The sequence below is a fragment of the Mesoplodon bidens genome, assembly GCF_964165515.1.
Source record: "Mesoplodon bidens genome assembly, chromosome: 5".
Classification (NCBI taxonomy): domain Eukaryota; kingdom Metazoa; phylum Chordata; class Mammalia; order Artiodactyla; family Ziphiidae; genus Mesoplodon; species Mesoplodon bidens.
Window position 1 is genome coordinate 100,626,750 of NC_138161.1, and position 24,620 is coordinate 100,651,369.

Here is a 24,620-nt window from a genome sequence, read left to right on the forward strand (position 1 = left end):
TCTTTTTATTCTCTGATTGTGGTGGCTAGGACTTCCAAAATTATGTTGAATAATAGTGGCGAGAGTGGACATCCTTGTCTTGTTCCTGATCTTAGAGGAAATGCTTTCAGTTTTTCACCATTAAGAATGATGTTCGCTGTGGGTTTGTCATATATGGCCTTTATTATGTTGAGGTAGGTTCCCCCTATGCCCACCTTCTGGAGAGTTTTTATCATAAATTGGTGTTGAATTTTGTCATAAGCTTTTTCTGCGTCCATTGAGATGATCATTTGGTTTTTATTCATCAGTTTGTTAATATGGTGTATCACATTGATTGATTTGCATATATTGAAGAATCCTTGCACCCCTGGGATAAATCCCACTTGATCATGGTGTATGATCCTTTTAATATGTTGTTGGATTATCTTTGCTAGTATTTTGTTGAAGATTTTTGCATCTATATTCATCAGTGATATTGGTCTGTAATTTTCTTTTTTTGTAGTATCTTTGTCTGGTTTTGGTATCAGGGTGATGGTGGCCTCATAGAATGAGTTTGGGAGTGTTCCTTCCTCTGCAATTTTTTGGAAGAGTTTGAGAAGGATGGGTGTTAGCTCTTCTCTAAATGTTTGATAGAATTCACCTGTGAAGACATCTGATCCTGGACTTCTGTTTGTTGGAAGATTTTTAATCACAGTTTCAATTTCATTACTTGTGATTGGTCTGTTCATATTTTATGTTTTTTCCTGGTTCAGTCTTGGAACGTTATACCTTTCTGAGAATTTGTCCATTTCTTCCAGGTTGTCCATTTTATTGGCCTAGAGTTGCTTGTAGTAGCCTCTTAGGATGCTTTGTATTTCTGCGGTATCTGTAACTTCTCCTTTTTCATTTCTAATTTTATTGATTTGAGTCCTCTCCCTCTTTTTCTTGATGAGTCTGGCTAATGGTTTATCAATTTTGTTTATCTTCTCAAAGAACCAGCTTTTAGTGTTATTGATCTTTGCTATTGTTTTCTTTGTTTCTATTTCATTTACTTCTGCTCTGATTTGTATGATTTCTTTCCTTCTGCTAACTAAGGGTTTTGTTTGTTCTTCTTTCTCTAGTTCCTTTAGGTGTAAGGTTAGATTGTTTATTTGAGACTTTTCTTGTTTCTTGAGGTAGGCTTGTATAGCTATACACTTCCCTCTTAGAACTGCTTTTGCTGCATCCCATAGGTTTTGGGTCATCATGTTTTCATTGTCATTTGTCTCTAGGTGTTTTTTGATTTTTCTCTTTGGTTTCTTCAGTGATCTCTTGGTTATTTAGTAATGTATTGTTTAGCCTCCATGTGTTTGTGTTTTTTACATTTTTTTCCAGGTAATTCATTTCTAATCTCATAACGTTGTGGTCAGAAAAGATGCTTGATATGATTTCAATTTTCTTAAATTCACTGAGGCTTGATTTGTGACTCAAGATGTGATCTATCCTGTAGAATGTTTTGTGCGCACTTGAGAAGAAAGTGTAATCTGCTGTTTTTGGATGGAATGTCCTGTAAATATCAATTAAATCTATCTGGACTCTTGTGTCATTTAAAGCTTCTGTTTCCTTATTTATTTTCATTTTGGATGATCTGTCCATTGGTGTAAGTGAGGTGTTAAAGTCCCCCACTGTTATTGTGTTACTGTCGATTTCCTCTTTTATAGCTGTTAGCAGTTGCCTTATGCATTGAGGTGCTCCTATGTTGGGTGCATATATATTTATAATTGTTATATCTTCTTCTTGGATTGATCCCCTGATCGTTATGTAGTGTCCTTCCTTGTCTCTTGTAACATTCTTTATTTTAAAGTCTATTTTATCTGATATGAGTATTGCTACTCCAGGTTTCTTTTGATTTCCATTTGCATGAAATATCTTTTTCTATCCCCTCACTTTCAGTCTGAATGTGTCCCTGCGTCTGAAGTGGGTCTCTTGTAGACAGTATATATATGGGTCTGGTTTTTGTATCCATTCAGCAAGCCTGTGTCTTTTGGTTGGAGCATTTAATCCATTCACGTTTAAGGTAATTATCAGTATGTACGTTCCTATGACCATTTTCTTAATTGTTTTGGGTTTGTTACTGTAGGTCCTTTTCTTCTCTTGTGTTTCCCACTTAGAGAACTTCCTTTAGCATTTGATGTAGAGCTGGTTTGGTGGTGCTGAATTCTCTTAGCTTTTGGTTGTCTGTAAAACTTTTGATTTCTCCATCGAATCTGAATGAGATCCTTGCCGGGTAGAGTAATATTGGTTTTAGGTTTTTCCCTTTCATCACTTTAGGTATATCATGCCACTCCTTTCTAGTTTGTAGAGTTTCTGCTGAGAAATCAGCTGTTAACCTTATGGGGGTTCCCTTGTATGTTATTTGTCATTTTTCCCTTGCTGCTTTTAATAATTTTTTTTGTCCTTAATTTTTGCCAATTTGATTACTATGTGTCTTGGCATTTTTCTCCTTGGGTTTATCCTGTATGGGACTCTCTGTGCTTCCTGGACTTCGGTGGCCATTTCCTTTCCCATGTTAGGGAAGTTTTCGACTATAATCTCTTCAAATACTTTCTCTGGTCCTTTCTCTCTCTCTTCTCCTTCTGGGACCCCTATAATGCGAATGTTGTTGCATTTAATGGTGTCCCAGAGGTCTCTTAGGCTGTCTTCATTTCTTTTCATTCTTTTTTCTTTATTCTGTTCCACAGCAGTGAATTCTACCATTCTGTCTTCCAGGTCGCTTATCTGTTCTTCTGCCTCAGTTATTCTGCTATTGATTCCTTCTAGTGTAGTTTTCATTTCAGTTGTTGTATTGTTCATCTCTGTTTGTTTGTTCTTTAATTTTTCTAGGTCTTTGTTAAACATTTCTTGCATCTTCTCGATCTTTGCCTCCATTCTTTTTCCGAGGTCCTGGATCATCTTCACTATCGTTATTCTGAATTCTTTTTCTATAAGGTTGCCTATCTCCACTTCATTTAGTTGTTTTTCTGGGGTTTTATCTTGTTCCTTCATCTGGTACGTAGCCCTCTGCCTTTTCATCTTGTCTGTCTTTCTGTGAATGTGGTTTTTGTTCCACAGGCTGCAGTATTGTAATTCTTCTTGCTTCTGCTGTCTGCCCTCTGTGTGATTCTTTGATATATGTATATATTGTGAAATGATTACCACAGAAGGGTTACTTACCACCTCACATAATTAGCCTGTTTTTTTTTTTTTTTGGCAGTGAGAACATCTAAGATCTACTCTCTTAGCAACTTTGAAGTATATAACACAGTGTTGTTATAGTCACCATGCTGTATATTAGATCCCCAGAACTTACTCATATTAAAACTGGAAGTTTATACCCTTTGACCAGCATCTCTGTATTTCCCCCTGCCCCTGGATGTCACTATTTTAGTCTCTTTTTCTGTGAGTTTGGCTTTTTAAAATTCTACTGTAAGTGAGATCATACAGTATTTGTCCTGCTCTGTCTGACTTATTTCTAGTAGCATAATGCCCTCAATGTCCATCAGTGTTGTCACAAATGGCAGGAGTTCCTTCTTTCTCATGGCTGAATAATATTCCATTTTTGTGTGTGTGTGTGTGTATGTATGTGCATACACATCTGTATCCATTCATCTGTAGATGGACATTTAACTTAGGTTGTTTCTGTATCTTGGCTATTTTGAATAATGCTGCAGTGAACATAAGAGTGCAGATATCTCTTTGAGATAGTGATTTTGTTTCCTTTGAATATACAGCCCAGAAGTGGGATTGCTGGATCACATGGTAGTTCTAGTTTTAATTTTTTGAGGGACCTCCATGCTGTTTTCCATAGTGACTGCACCAATTTACATTCCCACCAACAGTGTCTGGGGATTCCTTTTTCTCTGCATCCTCACAAATGCTTATCTTTTGGTTTTTTGATAATAGCCATACTAATGGATATGAGATGATATCTCATTGTGGTTTTCCCTGATGCTTAGTGATGTTGAGCACCTTTTCATGTACCTGTTGGCCATCTGTATGTGTTCCTTGGAAAAATGCCTATTTAGGTCCTCTGCGCATTTTTTTACTCAGATTTTTTTTTGCTCTTGAGTTATAAGAGTTGTTTATATATTTTGGTTATTCACCCCTTATGGGGTTAATGGTTTGCAGATATTTTTTCCTATTCCATAGGTTGCCTTTTCATTTTTTGATTGTTTCTTTAGCTGTGCAGAAGCTTTTTAGTTTGATGTAGTCCCATTTATATATATTTATATATATTATATGTATATCTGCTTTTGTTGCTTGTGTTTTTGGTTTCATACATAACCAAAAAATTGCTGCCAGTACCACTGTCAAGGAGGTTTTTCCCTTTGTTTTTTTCTAAGAGTTTTGTGGTTTCAGGTCTTATGTTTAAGTATTTAATCTGTTTAATCTTTGTGAGTGGTATAAGGTAGGGGTACAGTTTCATTCTTCTGCATGTGATTACCCAGTTTTCCTAGCACCATTTATTGGAGAGAATATTCTTTCCTCATTGAGTGTTCTTGGCTGCTTTGTCAAATATTAGTTGACAGTATATGCAAGTGGTTATTTCTGGGCTCTCTATTTTGTTCGTTGATCTATGTGTCTTTTTTAATACCAGTACCATCCTGTTTTGATTACTGTAGCTTGAAATAGAGTTTGAAATCAGGAAGTGTGATGCCTCCAGCTTTGGTCTTCTTTCTCAAGGTTACTTTGACTGATTTGGATCAGTTGTGTTTCTATAAACTAACAATGAAATATATAAAAAAGTAATAAAAATCTCATTTACAGTGGCATCAAAAGCAATAAAATACTTAGGAATAAGTTTAGGAACAAGGAGGTGAAAGAGCTGTACACAGAAAATTATAAGAATTGATGAATGAAATTAAAAACACAAATGGAAAGATATCCCATGTTCATGGATTAATTAAAATGTTCATACTACCCACAGCCATGTATAGATTCAGTGCAATCCCTATCAAAATCTCAATAACATTTTTCACAGAAAAAACAATCCTAAAATTTGTATGGAACCATTATAACATAAATGTTTTGGATGATTTGGTCACTACCTGCTTAAAAGCTGTGGTGTCTTCTTTTTGCCTACATAGAATGTCAGAACTGCTTTGCATGGCATCTGTCTGAACCCTGCTTACCATTTTGACATAATCTCTGAGCACTCCCTCTCCTGTCCTCCTGGTCCATGCCTTTTGTGTACTCACATTCCCCACACACTGTGCACCATTACATCTTCAATTTTTTTTTTTTTTTTTTTTTGTGGTACGCGGGCCTCTCACTGTTGTGGCCTCTCCTGTTGCGGAGCACAGGCTCCGGACACGCAGGCTCAGCGGCCATGGCTCATGGGCCCAGCCACTCTGCGGCATGTGGGATCTTCCCGGACCGGGGCACGAACCTGTGTCCCCTGCATCGGCAGGCAGACTCTCAACCACTGCGCCACCAGGGAAGCCCCACATCTTCATATTTTTGCTTGTGCTTTTTTGTTGTCTGACAGACTCCTAGTTATCTATCAGGGCCAGCTTAGATGCCTTTTCTTTTCTATAGCTGTCCCTAATAGCTCCCTAATAAACAGGATTAAACTCTTCATTTCGTTTCTATAGTGCTTTATTTATTTTTCTTTTCTAACATTTATCCTTTAATTTAAGAGTGAATTACTCATTAGTCCCTCTAGCTAGGATATGAGGTCCTTGAGAGTAGGAACTTTGACCTTCTTATTTTTGTATTCCCAGAACATACGTTTAGTCACATAGAGTAGGTGTTCAATGTTTGGTAAAAGTTAAATTATTTTTTGTACAGTGATGAGTAGGTTAAGTGAAAGGAGCATCAGAGAATAAGTAATGAGTAGGGAATTTGAGGCAGTTGGTTGGAGAATGAGAGGGTCGTTACAGACAACAGGAGGGCAAGAAAGGTGGCAAAGGTGGAAGGCAGGTAGAGATAATGTAGACATGTGAGCAGGGGTGCTCTGTAGGCAACCTTCTGATGAGTAGCAGAACCTCTTGCTTATTTCTTAAGGTGGGCAAGGAACAGGTTGAATCAGTGAAAAAGAAATGGTGGCTTTATTCATTTTCCTGCTTGTGCTTCTTTGAGGTTCAGGGTGGATTCAGTACATTTTAACGTGAGACCGTCAGATTTTATACCTCTTTGCAAACCAGAGCTAACAAAGTAATACAGTGCTTTATGCTTTTCTTGTTTTTATTTTTTCTTCTTTCAAAGTTTTACAGACCCTGCCTCTTCAATTTTTTTTCCAATTCTTAAACATTTTCCTTTTTTTTTTTCTTTTTAAGAAAGAAGAAATTACCTGATTCTTTTTCACTCCATGGATCAGTTATGCGACATTCACTTTTGAAGGGAATTTCTGCCCAAATAGTGTCTGCAGCTGTAAGTATTTTGTTCTCTTCCCCCAGCTTTATAACCTGCAATGGCATAATGAAGTAGGAATGAGCATAAAACAAAGCACAGCACTTCTCTTGGCCCGAGGCTTAAGAAAAATAGAATCTGGCTTTCATGGGTTTTGTGTGATTATTTTTGACTCATAAGACATAGCTACACATCTTGACATAGAAATTAGTGCAGCCATGAAATAAAGGTCTGCCCAGAGTCTCGGGTGTGCCTAAATGAAATATGGCAGCAAGCCTAAAAGAAACACTATCTGCTTTTTCTTTAAATTCCTTTTCAGTTTAGTTGCCGTCTTGTGTATTTGGTTGAGGTAGAGTGCTTGTTTTTTTAGTCTTTTCATATGGAGAAATGATTGATCAGAATCTTTTGCAACTGAGTGATTTTTTTATAATTCACAAAAGTCTTTTCATGTACCTTATTTCATATACTCTTAACAACTTTGAAAGTAGGGAAAGCCATATCCTATTTTACAAATGAGAAGACAGGCTCAGAGAGGTGACATTAACTTGTCTTACATCATTGGGTTAGGAGATAGCAGAGCAGTTACTCAAAATTGGGGTTTTTGGCTCCCAAGTCTAGTGCTTCTTTTTTCTTTTTTTTTTTTTTTGCGGTATGTGGGCCTCTCACTGTTGTGGCCTCTCCCGTTGCGGAGCACAGGCTCCAGACGTGCAGGCCCAGCGGCCATGGCTCACGGGCCCAGCCGCTCCGCGGCATGTGGGATCTTCCCAGACCAGGGCACGAACCCATGTCCCCTGCATCGGCAGGCGGGCTCTCAACCACTGTGCCACCAGGGAAACCCCATAAGTCTACTGCTTCTTTGTTGTGAAATGAGGGTGGTATTGGTGAATGTGGCCAGTGTATAATAGCTGGAACAGAATATCTGTGTCTTTTTTGAAAATGATTTAGAGTACTGTGTTAAGTGCAGAAATATTTAATAGTCCATCAAGACAATAGATGCTGATTCGGGTATGTTTTATCAAATTTTCCTTTGGCCTCAAGGCCTGTAGTTTTATGCAGTCTTTCAGTTTTGGTTTTCTGAATTCAGTATATAGATTCTGTAAATAATAATAGTAATAATAATGATGATGATGACAGATTCATACCCCAGGAACTTTGATATGTTTTTATGTTCTTTTCCTGGAGTTTAATTGGTATTTTGCATATTCAGTTTGGACAAAGTTTTGATTTTTCACAAGGGTAAGAGATTGATACAGAAGTGGCATCATGACACCATAACCACATTGTAATCTTCAGGTTTATTAGAGAAAACTCATATTGCAGAAACCGAACCAAACACAAAAAACACACACAAACCCCCCCAAAAAAACAACAACCAAAAACCCCCCAAAGAAACAATAAAAAAGAAAGAAAGAAAAAGTGTTCTCTGCGGGCAGTTGGTATACCCTGACCCAGCTCATATATCATGAAGTCAATTTAAATAGAGAGATAGTCAAGCAATGGAGGAAACCTGGGCAATTGTCCTTTCTCTTGTAGGTGGAGAGTAGCTCATATTTGCTAGAATGGGAACCACCTGTTGAGGATTACATTTCCATGACGTTTTCTGAATTTAATCCTGATGTAGGTGATGAAATTCATTCCTTTCAAAATCAAGATGAACCAGAACAGTCATTTGACCCACCTGTGCAGTTTTAAAAATATTTTGAATAATGGAGACTGAACTAAAACTCAGACATTGAACAATGATTAGATAAATCTGTTATTTAAAAGGGTTTCTCCTTTCTCTTGAAGAGGAGGGAAAAATTGTAATAAATCCCAGAGTGTTTGCATTCTGTTCTTATTTCATTGCCATGGCTGAGCTCCTTTGGTATGTTAAAATGAAAACTGCTTTTCTTGTGACAGTCTTCATACTCTGCTTTCCTAATTTTGGATTACCAGCTCAATTTAAATTGTATGCTTTTCTGTGATGGTTGGTTTATTAACATGTAAAGCTACTTATATTTTGGGGTATCTCTCCTGAATAGCTGTTCAGTAATGCTTTCAGCCATGTGGATAGTGATGTTATTTAGGGCTGCCTAGGGCATTGATCATCATGGCCTTGTAGTCTGTGCCTGGAGAACACTTAGGAGAGATGAAACTTTTGGAGTTGTGAACCTCATTGTTTAATTTTGGAATCCTCCTCAAAGTAATGTGACATGTGACTATATTTAAAATACACTACCAAAGGTAAAATAGATAGCTAGTGGGAAGCAGCCGCATGGCACAGGGAGATCAGCTTGGTGCTTTGTGACCACCTAGAGGGGTGGGATAGGGAGGGTGGGAGGGAGACGCAAGAGGGAAGAGATATGGGGATATATGTATATGTATAGATGATTCACTTTGTTATAAAGCAGAAACTAACACACCATTGTAAAGCAATTATACTCCAATAAAGATGTTAAAAAATTGATTCAAATTAATTTTAAAGGATATTTATCATTTTGTGATCACTTAAGATAACGGGCGTACCTTAGCATAGTGTTTTTGCAAAATGTGTCCATTGTATAAGAATCTCCTAGGGTACTTATGAAAATACAGATTCCTGGGCACCATCCCAGACCTCCTGAATTGGAATCTAGGTCTAGAAGTGTAGCTAGGGACTTGCATTTTAACGGGTATCCCAGGTGATTCTAATGCACCATGGCTTTTGAGAATCACTATCCTTAGATGCCGTAACACCAGCACTAAAATTCTATTCATACATCCTCTAAATTGCTTCCCACATCTGTGGGTTTTAGCTTTGAAAGTTAGCTGACTTCCAATTGCATTTTTCAGGTTCCAGTTTGAATATAGTTTATGTTCTTCATCTGCTGTCTCATTCTTTTTCCCTGTCCAGGACACAAATCAATCATTTATCAAACATTTGTTGCATGTTTCTTTATTGTTCAGCATTATGTTAGGCATCCTTTACACACACACATCCACACAAAGTTGAGTATATCCTACTATCCAGAACGTTGTACATAGCAGCGTTGGTGATTGTTCTTCCTCATAGTTCCATGCCCTGGTGTAAGTTTTTTAGGTTAGTTCCTGGGAAGCTCTGTAAAGTTGGATATAATAGATTCTACCTTCTGAGAGATTATAATAATGAATTGAGCACATTGACAGGGACAGACAGAAAAGAAATACAGAAGTGATCCAAAGAGCCTGGTCTGGGAATGGAAACCCTGAATTTTAGACATAGTCTACCACTTCCTGAATAATTGTGGGCGAGTCAATTTAAGCTCTTTGAAACTTAATCTGAATCTTAAGAATCTTAATCTGTTTTCTTAATCTGGAAAATCAGAATAATACTACTTGTTTGATCCATCTCTCCTGGTTTGAGTATCAAATAATGTGATAAATGCATTTGAAAGCTCTTTGCTACTACAGTTCTAGTCATTGAAAGCCCTTGTTATTATTTAAAGCTACAAAAGTACCAAATATTAGTAGACACCCTTACATTTATAGGATACTTTACATTTAATTTGATCCTCAGGACAACTCATGGTGGTAGCTAGGGCAGTGTTTACCTTTTCCGCAAACAGGTAGGTAAGGGGACTAATACTCAGAAGGGTTAGGTGGCTGTGCCGAGGTCACACAGTCACTGGTAAAGAGCTGGCACTAGCACTTAAGTTTTGGTTTTCTTATTCTGACTGAATATACCCTGCTCTGGCTTTTATTTATTTATTTTTATTTTTAAAATTATTTTATTTATTTTTGCCTTTCATTTTTTAATTTTTTTAACATCTTTATTGGTGTATAATTGCTTCACAATGGTGTGTTAGTTTCTGCTTTATAACAAAGTGAATCAATTATACATATACATATGTTCCCATATCTCTTCCCTCTTGCGTCTCCCACCCTCCCTATCCCACCCCTCTAGGTGGTCACAAAGCACCGAGCTGATCTCCCTGTTCTGTGCGCCTGCTTCCCACTAGCTATCTACTTTACATTTGGTAGTGTATATATGTCCATGCCACTCTCTCACTTCATCCCAGCTTACCCTTCCCCCTCCCCCCGTCCTCAAGTCCATTCTTTACGTCTGCGTCTTTATTCCTGTCCTGCCCCTAGGTTCATCAGAACCATTTTTTTTTTCTTTTAGATTCCATATATATGTGTTAGCATACGGTATTTGTTTTTCTCTTTCTGACTTCACTCTGTATGACAGACTGTAGGTCCATCCACCTCACTACAGATAACTCAATTTCGTTTCTTTTTGTGGCTGATGGTTTTTATTTAGGGGTTATTTTATAATCTGCTGGGTAGGAAGCTCCTACTTAGAGGAAGAATGTTTCCGTTTTTAAAGTCTTTATGTACTCTTACCATTGTGATCCATAGTACTTATAGTTTATTCACATTATTGAAAATAGAATCTCTTTCCTCTCTCTTTTCCTTTACATTTTCATTTATAATCAGTACCCTTCCTGAAGCAGTAAAAGAAAATGATCTATTCTTGTGCTCTTTATATTTTGTTGGTATATACAACTTTTGTAGTTTCTCTTATTTGGGGGGCAAAAATGATGGTTCTACCTCTTGTCTGAATTGTATATGTAAAGAGAGGGCCTTGTACCATTTTCTGCTTAAAAATGGGAATGTCTTTTCAAATACTTTTTCTTTAAATTTTATTTAGGACAAAGTAGATGCTGGCTTGCCTACAGCAATTGTAAGTATACTTTAAATAATCCTTTAAAGGTAAGCTTTCTATTTGATCAGGTATTCTTAGATTTATTCTTCCGATATTCAAAGTTATTACATAAATTTTGTGATAATTAATTCATGTCATTTACTGCCAGTAATCAGGTTTAAAATTTGTCCGTGTTGAATGTTCTCATTCTTTCTAGTGTATTGTTACTTTTCAGTTTTCATTTTTGTTTTGTTTCTTAAGAAAAATAATGATTAGCCTTTTCCCAATTTATTTGTATGTGGTACTACCCTGCCCAAGTATATTTGCTCCTTCTGTGACTTGGCCTCGCTTTGGTTATAGGGAGTGGAAAACAGTGTTTGGTAAAATCACTTTGTGGTAAATAGTACACTTAACAGCTCTGAACTAACTCCATTGCCAAGCCTGCCAAATAGTAAATCTGTGGAGTGATTATAGAGAACTGGGGGATATTGAAAGCACACTAGTGCCCTCTTTTCTATTTTCAACTATTTCCAGCTGCCTCCTGTAGCTTTCTTATTAGATAGTCAATTGGTGAGGAAGTGGGCTGGGTTTTGAGTATTTCTCTTGCCTTTTCGCTCCTGTGAGTAAGCTGGAGAAGGGCTTTCTTGTCCCTTTCCCACACCTCATAGGAGGCTCTTGGTTGGGGAGCATAAGTGCCTCTTACTTTGTGTGGACCCCTGAGTTTTTCAAAAAATTGCTTTAGAGGAAGTTAAGTGGCATTTTTTTGCCTATAATGTTGAACATATGATATTTTAATATTGTTACCCTTAGAGTAAATTTAGAGGGATTCCCAGAAATAAGATGTACTGAGTTTCATTTCCTGTTTTGCCTCCTAGATGAAATTTTCCTTATTTATAATAGTTGGTATGTTATCTGGTGCCTAGAGGAAAGAAAACCAGCAAATTCAATTCTGATTATTTCAAGATCCTTGTAATGTCTTAAAATGTAATCTTCTCTTTTGTTCTCAGGCAGTGTCGAGTCTGATAGCAGTGGGTACATCTCATGGATTGGCTTTAATATTTGGTAAATTTTCTAACTACTTTCCTTATTTTAAATGTTAAGTATTTGGGTTTTTTTAATAATATCTTTTAATCACAGTTTATATAGTAAACTTTATTTTTTTGAAAAAAGCCAGAAAAATTTGAAAAGCAGCAGTCAGCATTTTTATAGTTAAAAATTACTTGACTCAGCTTCATTTTGTTGCTCATTGCAAGTTTATTTTCTTCTTTATGAATTTTATAAGCTATCATATCATATCTTTTGACTCTCTGCAGACCTAGACAAAAGGGATATAAAGTTGAGAGGTTGTCATTTTGTCTGCCTCTGGTTTGTGGTGGTGCTAATGTTTTATTCTAAATCATATCTGAGTAGTAGGTATTTGAAAAGATCTTCAGGGAAAGAGATTCCCAGGCTTTCTCAGAAATTTTCAGTAACTCTTACTGACAGTAAGTTTTTTTCATTTACATTGTAAATCCCTCTAAACTGAAAAAATGTTAGCCCATAATCACTTTCTTTTTTTGGTTGAGAAGAGAACTTAGCTAGTTTTATTTGTATGGTAGGTGATAGTCCTAAGTATTTTCTCATTTTTTTTTCCTACGTGAGACTAAATAAACCTAGTTTTAATCTTTCTTTGCTTTTGCATTCAATACTATGAGCAGAACATTTTGTTCTGTTTACTTAAAAACTACTAGATAATATTTTCCTGTCATTTTTAGTGTTCTCTATGGATCTTAAGTCTTTTGCAACTTTCTTAAATGGAATTTCTGATGACACTGTATTTTAGTAAGGACTCTACAGGATATTGTATAAGAATTACCTGGAAGGACCTTAATAGCAGAACCACAGTTTGATCTGTGTGGGCCTTGCATTTTTATTTATCATATGAGTGAATAACTAATTATTTTCCCTTGTTTTTCAACAATTTGACTTCCTATTTATAAATTTTCCATTATGCCAAAAGCCTTATTTATCTGTGTTTTTAACACCTAGTCTTTTCAAAGGCGATTGATATAAATAATAAAGTTTTATTGTCTGGGGATGAGAAGAATGGAAACAAAAATATAATTCTCTTGAGAGAACTTTAGAATTGATTCTTTAAACAATAATTTTTTCTTATTCCATAATATGTGTTCATAATAAAAAATTTAGATGAGCACAAGTTTGAAGATACACCAAATTCTGCCATCCAGGAATAATTCCTAACATTTCTGTATGACCTTCTAATCTTTTTTCCTGTACATGTGTGTATATATATATGTACACACCCCCAAATGGGATCATGTTAATTTGTAACCTGCATTTTCAATATAATGAACATCTTTCCATGTGATTATTAGTCATCTGTAACATAATTTTTTTCTGTATTAAGTTATTAGCTTTTTTTTTTAAATTGAAGTATGATCGATTTACAGTATTGTGTTTCTGGTGTACATCAAAGTGATTCAGTTTATATATATATATATTCTTTTTCATATTCTTTTCCATTATGGTTTATTACAGGATATTGAATATGGTTCCCTATACTATACAGTAGAACCTTGTTGTTTATCTATTTTATATATGGTGGTTTGTATCTGCTAATCCCAAACTTCTAATTTACCCCTCCCCCTCTCCTTTGGTAACCGTAAGTTTGTTTTCTGTCTGTGAGTCTGTTTCTGTGTAACATCATTTTTAATGGCCACGTTTTACTTAATCATTTCCTACTATAAGACATTTAGGTTGTTTCTAACCAAAAAGTAGAGTGATGAACATCTTTGTAACTGCATTTTTGTGCACATGATTACTTCCTCAGGACAAATTACTAAAAGTGGGCTTGTGTAGGTCAGGGTATGAACATTTTAAGCACTTCTGATGTATACTGCCTAATTGCCTTCTAGAAAGTTTTACCAGCTTGCTCTCCTATCATGTGTAAGAATGCTTGTTTTCCTATGAGGGCATAGTTGGTATCAGATTGATAGAATTCTGGGAAAGGATCTTCAAAGGACTTTTAGTTCAATCCCCTTATTTACATATGAGGTGATTGAGAACCAGAGAGGTTAAGTGACATGTACAGAACAAAATTCAGAATCAAGGAATACTGAATCCTAAGATCAATACATTTCCACACTTCCAAGCAGTTCTCCAGTTCTGAGAGAAAAGGAGGCAAATTGCAAGATATATAAAGGAAAGAATGGAAGAACTAAGATGAATGAGGATAAAATATAATGTACGTGTTTATCTGTCAGCAGAATACATGTTTATTTTTGTTCCCACTTACCAGTACTCACTTTTCTTCAACTCTATCTGCTTTAATATCCCTTCCTTACCGCAAGGTTATAAGAATATGTGCCTGCTTATAATCAAATCCATGCAGAGCTTACTGCAGCAAATTAAAATGAAGTCTTTTAGGGCTTCCCTGGTGGCGCAGTGGTTGAGAGTCCACCTGCCGATGCAGGGGACACGGGTTCGTGCCCCGGTCCGGGAAGATCCCACATGCCGCGGAGCGGCTGGGCCTGTGAGCCGTGGCCGTTGAACCTGTGCTTCCGGAGCCTGTGCTCTGCAACGGGAGAGGCCACAATAGTGAGAGGCCCGTGTACCGCAAAAAAAAAATAAAATGAAGTCTTTTAAAATAAAAACTAACAGAGGAGAAGAAGAGTTTATTGTCTTTCATAACTGTCTTCTTAATTTCCTTGGGCCTGCTTTCTAATTTTTTTAGACCCCAGCAACTTTCTTGTAGATTTGATGAAATAATAATCTTTCATTACAGTCTCATGAAAAAGAAAGTATGCCATAATGAACATTTTGAGAAAGGATCATAATATTCTAGTTATGCTTTGGATTTTTAATCATGCAGTTAATAAATTTTACTCATTTTTGTGGGAATCAGATATTTGGACAATGAGTTTTAACAAATGGATTAAAATTTGCTTGAAAGCCAGGAAAAAAATGGCAGAGTAATAATACTATGAAGTATCTAGATTAGAGGTCTGGGTTAAATCTGATCTTTTAAACATCTTTTTTGATCATAGGAAAAAGTGCAGAACTGTACTTGTTTAAGTACCATTAGATTCTCTTTGGAATAGAGGCCTGGGTCATTAAAATAGTAATCATTATAAGCTTCTTAAACGTCATGTAAATTGCCTATTCTTATGGAATTATAGGTATATGGTATTTATTATGTATCTTGGTTCTTATCTAAATATAGGATCTCAAAAATTTGAATCTTAATAAAGATATCTCCCTATCCTAAGGCCCTTAGTTTTCCATTTTTGGGGTTGTTAGTATACTTTAGTAGATTATCTTTTGGAAATTGTTTTTGTTTTTATCAAACTTAATGGACTTGGATTTACTCTGCTAAAATTTGGATATTATGCGTTTTCTTTATTTTCATACCAATACCTAAATATAAATCCTAGATGGATCATTTAATCACATTTAGTATCATTCCCACAGATAACTGAAGTTTATCACTTATACTCTTGAAAATTTACCTGTCTTTTCTCTGAACTTTTGAACTGATTTCTTGCTTTTCTCTTTTTTTTGATCTTTTCTCCATGGATTCAAAGGAAAAGGTATAGTAATTTTGGTTTGCATGAGTGACTCTTTTTCTTTTGACCTTTTTAATGTTGAAAAAGAATGTTACTAGTTACAGTCGATGTCCTCTTATGAAATGCTTATTGAAAAGTTTTGAAATTAAAGTAGGGAATTGTTAAAAATTATAAATATATGCATACCTTCAATGTTTTATTTTAAATGAAAATAAATCAGTGAATATTGATCTTAATCTTTTGGCATAGACCAAAACTGTTTCTTTGAGTTTGTATCTGCCAGTTGGACGTCTGCAGCATCTTTTTTGGCATAAGCTGCATCAGTGATGGGTCATGCAAAATTCGTACTTTTAATTAAAAAAAGAGGTAAAAGCTTAGGCACCTGTGAATCAGTCGAGGTGTGCAAAATTTTAGATTTTCATAAAACTTCTTTTCAGTTTTCCGCAGTTATCTTGTCCATACCTTACTTCATGACAGTTAATTTAAAGCAACTCATCTTTACCAAGTTTTTCTAAAACATTCATTTAGCTTTCATAGAAACAACAGCTCTTTCTTTTCCACTGTATTTCATCAGTTGACAATATTGTTTAATTACATTTTTAAAATACAGTAATATTACAGTGGCATGAACAGGTTTGGAAATGAACACAACTGACTTTTTGTAAGCATCTGAGTTCTAGAAAATAGCCAGTTAGCTGTGGGGAGTCAGTGTATCATGGGCTTTAGTCAGTAAGTTTTATAGAGGGAATGGAGAACTTTAATTCTGTGTGTTTGTTAGATGGCGGTCAGGTAAAGTGCTTCTGCTGTTTTATGATCATTGATGAAAAATGTTTCCTAATAACTCTTTTCTTCTCCTTTGGTCTTAGAGAATATTTTAATAGTGCACAAAGGAGTAGTATTGAAGAATGGTGAATACTGGCAATAAAAGTAGAGCTTTACACACATAATTAGATTTTGATTCTTTCTAGGATCTAGGTATTTCCTTCTTTGATGGTCTTTGGGATGTAGTTAAAACAAATTAGGGGTGAAGAAATAGAGGATTAGGTTAATTTTGGTATATGGAGAGAGAGCAGAAATTCTTGAAGTATGTACAAATTTAGATTTTATGGCTATTATAGACTTTATATGTTATTTATGGCTTTTCTTTGCTACTTAGCACATTACTCTTAAGCCTAGAATATGCTGAGATCTACCCTAAGTAAAGTGTACTGCGAAAGGTATACTAATAAAGAAATAGATATAATTCATTGCACTACCAAATGGATGTGCTTTTTGTGGTATCTGGGCTTCAAGTTCTCTTAATTAATTGGTAAGCTATTTATTACCATTAATAATAATTCTTCGTAGGACTTCCTTGGTGGACCAGTGATAAAGAATCCACCTTACAATGCAGGGGACGCGGGCTCAATCCCTGGTCAGGGAATAAGATTCCACATGCCGCGGGGCAACTAAGCCCGCGCGCCACAACTACTGAGCTCGAGCGCCTCAACTAGAGCCCGCGTGCCGCAAACAGCAGAGCCCATGAGCCCTGGAGCCTGTGCGCCACAACTAGAAAAGAGAAAACCCGCACGCCACAACTAGAGAGAAGCCCGTGCACCTCAATGAAGATCCCGCATGCCGAAACTAAGACCCAACTCGGCCAAAAAAAAAAATCTTAAAAAAAAAAAATTCTTTGCATGTGTACCACTGGATAGTTTTCATATTTTTCATAGGCATTTACAAAATTTAAGCTCTATGCCAACTCTGTGAAGTTTATAGGAAAAATGATAGTCTCATTTCATATTTCTTGCCCAGATCAAGAGCCCCATTGGAGGAGGAGAATGTGGAGACCTCTGATTTTCACCTTTCTTGCTTCTGTCCAGGTCCTTTTGTTCTTTCCATGTAGCTTTAGAAATTAAATTTTTGGAAGAGGTTTTAAGTTTGTCTTCACCAAATACCTTTCCCCAGAATTGTCTAGAAAAATCTGGACTACAGAATGTTCTTCTAGTAGAAGAAACCTCTTCAATAAGACTCTGCTTTCTTCTTTCGACAGAAATTCTACCTTTTCTGATTTCAGTCTAAATTGTATAACAAGTTTGTTAATATGGCACCATAAATATAGAATGTATAATGACAGCAATAAGAATTGATAAGTGTCTTTGTGGAGTTAAACTATATTTTATGTACTGTCTATTATGTCACAGCCACTCTACCTTATAAAGGGACATTATAAATATAATGAATACATTGTAAAAGTTAAGGACAAAAATTGACAATGTTTTCATTAACATAGTCCTATGGGATGTAAATTTAATACATATTTCAGGAGTGACCAAGGCTGATAATTTGGTCCTTGTCTTAGCTAGTTTTTTAGTACACAGGACCCACAGTCAGGAAAGCAGAGTCAGGTTTGGGTTTTTAATGTAGAAGTTAGATGTGTCTTTTTCCTTCCCTCTTTTTTTCTCTATTTCCTTTTTCTTAATGGTACCCTTATTCTCTATTTTGTCATACCCCTTAATTCTCCTGTGCTTACTTTCCCTGAGTTATAAGAGTACTTAAATAGTATAATTTTTCAAATTTATTTATTTATTTATTTTTGGCTGCATTGGGTCTTTGTTGCTGCATGCGGGCTTTCTCTAGTTGAGGTGAGCAGGGGCTACTCTTCGTTGTGGTGCACGGGCTTCTCATGGCAGTGGCTTCTCTTGTTGCGGAACACAGGCTCTAGGCATGCGGGCTTCAGTAGTTGTGGCACGTGGGCTCAGTAGTTGTGGCTTGTGGGCTCTAGAGCGCGGGCTTCAGTATTTGTGGCACGTGGGCTCAGTAGTTGTGGCTTGTGGGCTCTAGAGCGCAGGCTCAGTAGCTGTGGTGCACAGCGTTAGTTGCTCTGCAGCGTGTGGGATCTTCCTACACCAGGGCTCGAACCTGTGTCCCCTGCATTGGCAGGCGGATTCTTAACCACTGTGCCACCAGGGAAGCCCAAATAGTCTAATTTAAAGTATGAACTTAGGTAAAGCAGGAAGCATTAGTTAGTGTCTTTAAGTATTTGTGGATCAGAGCTGTATAGAGTTTGGATCTCAAAACCGGGATTACAAAGGATCTCAGCAGGATGCTATTCAAACACTACTCTCCTAGAAGGCAGTTAGCCCAGGCTAAAGGGACTTCTTTTTGAGGCTGGTGTGGAATTCCTGTCTTTGTCCTCTTACTTTCAGCCCATTCGTTGGACTACTCACATGACCCAAAGTGGTAGCATATATAGAAAATTGTTGCCCAACCACTGAATCTTGACAATTTGCCGAGTAAGGTACATGGATAATCCACTAACTGTAAAGGTGGCTCTGACAAAATAAGAATCATGGAAAACACTATTTTACGCATGCGATTTAATAAAGCAAAATAAAATGTGATGTCATTTTTAGAGTCAGGGAAAAGGAAATTTTAATAAATTGGATTAAACTGGAGGAGGGAGGAAAGTGTATGTAAGGAAAAAATAAGGAAAAAATCTGTAATTGTAATCGTTTTACATTTGAGTAAACATAGGACTTTTAAAATACATCAGACCTTGTATATTTATGAATTTTATTCCTTTTCTGATATTCATCTTGGAAGGCTAAGATCTAAAATGATTTCAGAAAACATCAAATATTTCCTATGTGCTAGATAGAATACAGCCATTAATTGTGTCAGAACTCCTGGGTAGGTGGGGATTGCTATTTGAGCCTGCTTATGAACACAGAAAAATATTCTTACAGTAGTCACTTTGGATGGGCAAAAGGACTTAACTAGTATTATTCCCTACATTTGAGAATGAATGTCTTTAGGCTCTTTCTGATAACTAGATTTACCTTTATAGGAGGAAGATTTGCAAATTTGGCAGCTATTCAGATGATTGTCAGATGACTTCTGTGTGCAAGGCAGCAGGCTAGGTATTCTGGGGATGTTAATTCACTCATGATCTCAGCCCTTAGGGAGGTCATAGTCTAAGAGTGAGAGTAAGATGTATTTACCTCCAAAAATTAGCACATAGATAGTGAAGGGAAGCACAAAGAATTGCTGGGGGGAGTTAAGAGACCTCCTGATTGTGTAAGTATGGTAGTTTTTTTCCCCCTTAAACAGTTCAGTTTTGTAGGCATGCCTTCTTATGTTTAAATTTTTTATTTCATTGTTTTCAAGTGGGTACAATAATGAACTCTATATAATATAAAATAAGCATTGCCTAGGAGAAGCCCTAGAGGAATTTAATTATTAGATAATAAGGTTTAATAATACCTGAGTGCCTCCTGGAGAAATCAGAGGTGATTACGGCAAAATCCTTGCCCTTAAGTAACTTAATCTAGTAGAGATTTGAATTATTTGCTTTTAGCATATCAAATGTTGATGCTTGAAAAGAATTTTCTTAAGCAGTTTAAACATACCCTGTGATTTTATTTATATTGTTCATGTGCCTGGTAAACCTTTTCTTCGTGGATAATATAATGTAAATTTCAGCCAACTCTAAATTAATAAATTTTGATTTTTGAAGTTTTAAACCTACTTTACAAGATGGTATTTCATGTAACCTTGCATCCTAAAAATAGCAAGAAATACAATTCTAGAATGAAAGTTAGTTTGTTCAAAGAGCTTTCGAAGAATTTTTTTAACTTATTAGCAAGTTTTGTATTATGCTTCCTTGTAGTTATTGTTTTTTTCTGCTTTCTTAGTGTCTAATTCAATGCCCAGTGTCTAGTAGATGCTCAATAAATATATTTTAAGATGAATGTAACTTCATTGTTTGATTCTTTTGATACTTGCTACCTCAAAGTGTTTGAAAACAAGCCTATACTAAGTATATGTTTATTCACACCTTCATTTCTTTCACTTGATTTTATCAATTGCTTTCTTTAGATCAGAATCAAGCTTTGCGACTCTGTCTGGGTAGCACTAGTGTTGGAGGTCAATATGGAGCCATCTCTGCCCTCAGTATCAACAATGACTGCTCACGACTTCTCTGTGGCTTTGCTAAAGGACAGGTAAATAGGAACTTTATTTTACCCATAAGACAATGTAAAATCAATTTTTAAAAAAGTACTATCTCTAGATCAGTCTCTCAAAGACTAAAACGTGTTATAAAGTGACATGTCTGTAGAGCTAAGCTGAGTTTGCTTAGTCTGACTTTTGTCCAAATTTTTAAATATTATTGACTGAGCCAGAGCCTGTGATTTTTAATATCTTAATTCATATGTCCATATAAGTACATAGGTTTTGTAAACCAACCAGGCTGTTATACAAAATTTACTTTCTTACTGTAGTGAGGATAATTGTCGTTGATTTTTAAGTACACTACATTCTGCTTTGTGTATTCTTATTACTGTGTTCCTAGATAACTATTTTGGTATTTCTTTTTCTTCTGAAACTGGCAGTAAGTTTTGTTTCTTCTCTTCTTCTGACATATTAATTGGTTTGGCAGTAAGCCTTTCTATAATTTTTACCAGTGCTAAAGAGATTGACTCATTAAAGAAATTTCTTTTACCTCTCAGTAAAACAACAAGATTTAAAATCTGAAGGGAAAAGTAGGTTGGGCAGGATGAGGGGAGGATGAAGATGAAATAAAGGCCCCATACTTTAGTGGATCTGCAACCTTTAGTTATGTTTTAACTTTATAGTTCTTTGTCTGCAATGTTTATAGACCAGGAATAGATTATTTCAGCCAAAAGCCAGGATACTTAAGTCCAAAAAAGAGCAATAAATTTGTTTTTAAAGCATTTAGTTGTCTTATAGATCACTATGTGGGATTTGGCCAGTGGAAAACTTCTAAGATCAATAACAGATGCTCATCCTCCAGGAACAGCAATATTGCATATTAAGGTAAAGTCCTTACTTTCTTTTTCTAATAATCTTTATTATTATGCCTTTGTGTCCATTTTTAAGTAGATTTCTTTATAAACAGAATCCTTGAAAGTGAACTGTCTTTTATTAGACTGGCCCAACAAGATGTTTTCCCAAGTTAAAACCAGAGATGGGCTGGCATGGTAACATTCAGCTGTAAGTTGTATTGAAGTCTAGTAGATATAGCAGGAAAGAGAGTAAATTGATGTGATCCTGGACGAAAGGCTGACAGCAAAGACAGGCAGTACCCTACTGAAAACCCACGTGCAGATTGTAAAAGGTCTTTTTACTTTGTTTGGTCCGCCAGGATTTTATTGCTGAGGCGGGGTGCTCTGTCACACTTTGTTGGGAATTACCTGAAGTTCAAGGCACCAATTGTGAAAGAACCAAGCTTTGCATTATGTTTAGAAACAAATCTGTTGGTTTATTTTCTTTCAGGCCTCCAAAGGAAAAGCATCAAGATTTGAATCTTGGCTTTCTCCTTACATGCCTGAAAATAATAAACCAACTTAGGTAACAGATTTCATTTATAAATGCAATGCGAACCTTGGTTTTTGTATGCTGTCAAGACCATGTTCAGAAGTATAAAATGTACAGGACTATAACTAAGGAAGTCTAAAATCAGATCTTCTGGATTTTAACCATGTACACATTTGGTTACTTAGCTGTGCAGACCTCTCTTATCCATACACATTCTTTTTAAAGTCTGGTAGCATCTGGAGTCTATGTGTCTGCATCTCGGTTAGTTACATAAAAGTCTTTTGTGACAAAGCAGCATTGAAGCATTTAGTTACAATGAAAACAACCAAGACAAGTAAAAGTAGAGAGAATTTCTCCTCTTTCTGAACATCATGGCAGTTTATCTTGACCTCTCTTCATATGGCATGAGCCAACCTCTAATATGTTGTAGTTGTTTGTGTTATGTCTTATCTCCTTTAATAGATTGAGATCTTTGAAACCAGTATCTATTTCTCTTTAATTTTTGTGTGTTACATGTAGTGGCACATTACAATAAATAGTGCTCAATAAATGTTTGGTTGGTTGTTTATAAAAGTCCAGTCCATTTGCAGAAAAATGCAAAATCTTTGGGAGAAGCAATAGGAAACAGAAGAGATAAAGGCAGAGAGAAAAAGGCAGAAGAGATAAAGGCAGAAGAAGGCAGCTGACGTTAAAAGCAGACTAGTAGTGGACGTTGTGTTTCTTGGGAATGGTGATAAGTGCAGACACTGAGTTTACTTCTGAGGTCTTCCATTGACAACGGCTACTTGCGCTTCAAACCTCTTACTCATTGTTCTCCAGACTTAACCCTACACATCCCATCAATAACAGTTTGGGCTTTAATTCATTTATATATACATATGTGTGTGTGTGTGTGTGTGTGTGTGTGTGTATGTGTGTGTATTTATTTTAAAATTATTTAAATATACTAGTGTACTATATTTAAGTACATTATAAAACACATACACAAGAAGTAGAAAATTAATAAATAAAATCATGAGTGCTATTATTTTCCCTACACTCCACTTTGGCAACTACTCAGCTAGGCCTTGAGAACAAAGGTGTAGGACTTCTTTACCCGTGTGTGGGGTTGAGGAAGAATAATTTCATAGTAGCCTCCTGTACCTCAACCATCCCTGAAGAGCACAAAGGCATGAGATTTAGGATGGTTTTACAAACCTCTGGGGTTAGGGAGACTAGTCACTGTAAGTGATACAAATTAAGTTATTCAACTTTGTATCTTACAACACTCATATCTACCAAAAGCCCTTAGGACCATCTGTCATTGTGAACATTATTTATTATTTGAGTTTTCCAGGGTAGATAATAATAACTGAAGGTATACTCTGTCGAAGAAGATTGAGGGGGCAGCACGTTTTAGGAAGAGTTACATAAAAAGTTAAACTGTTTTACATGTGGTGGATTAACTCTTCAGTTATTGGAAAACATATTCCAATAAGTTTATTTCCCAAAGATACCAAATATCTTTCACTGTGTCTTTATACTTGAAAGCTAGGCAACTGCAAATGTATCCAAAGAATCCTATTTAGCTTAATAGCAAGTTAGAAAAAATTAATGTAAGAACCTAAGTAGAGAACTTTAGGGCTTTTATGAGTCATAGTGTGTATTTTTCTTTTATCCTGATGAAACGTGGTTTTTGCTTTTTTTAAAGCCTCATTTTTTTAAAGATATTGAGCCATTTTTATTCCAAATATGGGTAAATTTGTATGTTTAGAGTACTGATGTAGATATAGTTTAGGTGATTTCAAATGCTATTAAATGTGTTTGTCTTAGATTTTTAAAATTTTATAATTTTTTCCCTTACCTTTTTAATACTTGAATAGTTGTCTGAAAATGTATAAGAAAATAAATTCCTTCTCTGTTTAGTTTACAGATGATCCAACTCTTGCAGTTTGCAACGACAGCGGAGGCTCTGTTTTTGAATTGACATTTAAGTAAGAGACTAATGGACATTTGTAGACAAATGAAAAGATTAGCTCCAGTTTAATGACTTGAAGTTGAATATGAAGAGGTCTGGAAAACCCATGTGATTGGAAATAGGTTGTGGCTGTGTATTACACGTAACCTGGGGGGGCTTATAGAACATACAGAGCACCAGGCCGGGCCCCCCCAAATTCTATTGCAGTAGGTCCGAGATGGGATTCTAGACTCCTACTCCCCAGAGTATTCATAAGCTTTGTCAATCTTGGGAACCATTATTCTGGAGTATCTCACTAATTTCTGTTTAGGCCCCAGGCCCAGTTGATTATAACCATAATGGCCAGGTGTAGAAAGGTTTTTATTGCCTTGGCATTGCCCTGTTTACTCTTTAAATAAGAGGAAAGACTATTTAAATACATGGAAGGACATTTACAAATCTGAGTTTAAAAAAAGAACAAAAAATTCAATGTGTATTATATTTCCATAAGTTCTTCAAAGTAAGGACTATGTTTCTTGTATTTCTCATACCTTCTAACAATGTCGAGCCCAAAGTAATTGCTTAAAAAATACTATTGATTTATTCAGCTAATGTTTATTGAGCACCTCCTATGTGTAGGCATTGTTCTAGACACCAGAGTTAACAGCTATGAGCGAGACAAGGTTGCTACTCCAATAGCACTTACATTCTAGTTGGGTCGGGGGTAGGGAGACACAATAAACCAATGCATAAATGAAATAACTGTAAATAGTTATGAGTACTGTGAAAAAAATAAAACAGGTCAGTGTGCTGGAGTGCATTTGAGTAT

The 24,620-nt window shown here is 36.0% G+C and overlaps 1 protein-coding gene across 4 annotated transcripts in view; it reads left to right on the forward strand.

The window, feature by feature from the left end:
- VPS8 (VPS8 subunit of CORVET complex) overlaps positions 1–24,620 on the forward strand; it is a 299,498-nt gene that overhangs the window by 20,838 nt on the left and 254,040 nt on the right. For 3 of the 4 annotated variants that reach the window (XM_081234582.1, XM_081234581.1, XM_081234583.1), the window contains exons 5-10: positions 6,255–6,348; positions 10,976–11,008; positions 11,977–12,031; positions 20,395–20,519; positions 21,268–21,354; positions 23,761–23,828. In XM_081234582.1, the coding sequence (XP_081090708.1) occupies positions 6,255–6,348; positions 10,976–11,008; positions 11,977–12,031; positions 20,395–20,519; positions 21,268–21,354; positions 23,761–23,828 (462 nt within the window). Of the gene's footprint in view, positions 1–6,254; positions 6,349–7,720; positions 7,945–10,975; positions 11,009–11,976; positions 12,032–20,394; positions 20,520–21,267; positions 21,355–23,760; positions 23,829–24,620 lie in introns of those variants that run through there. The other variant, XM_081234584.1, reaches the window with a different exon arrangement.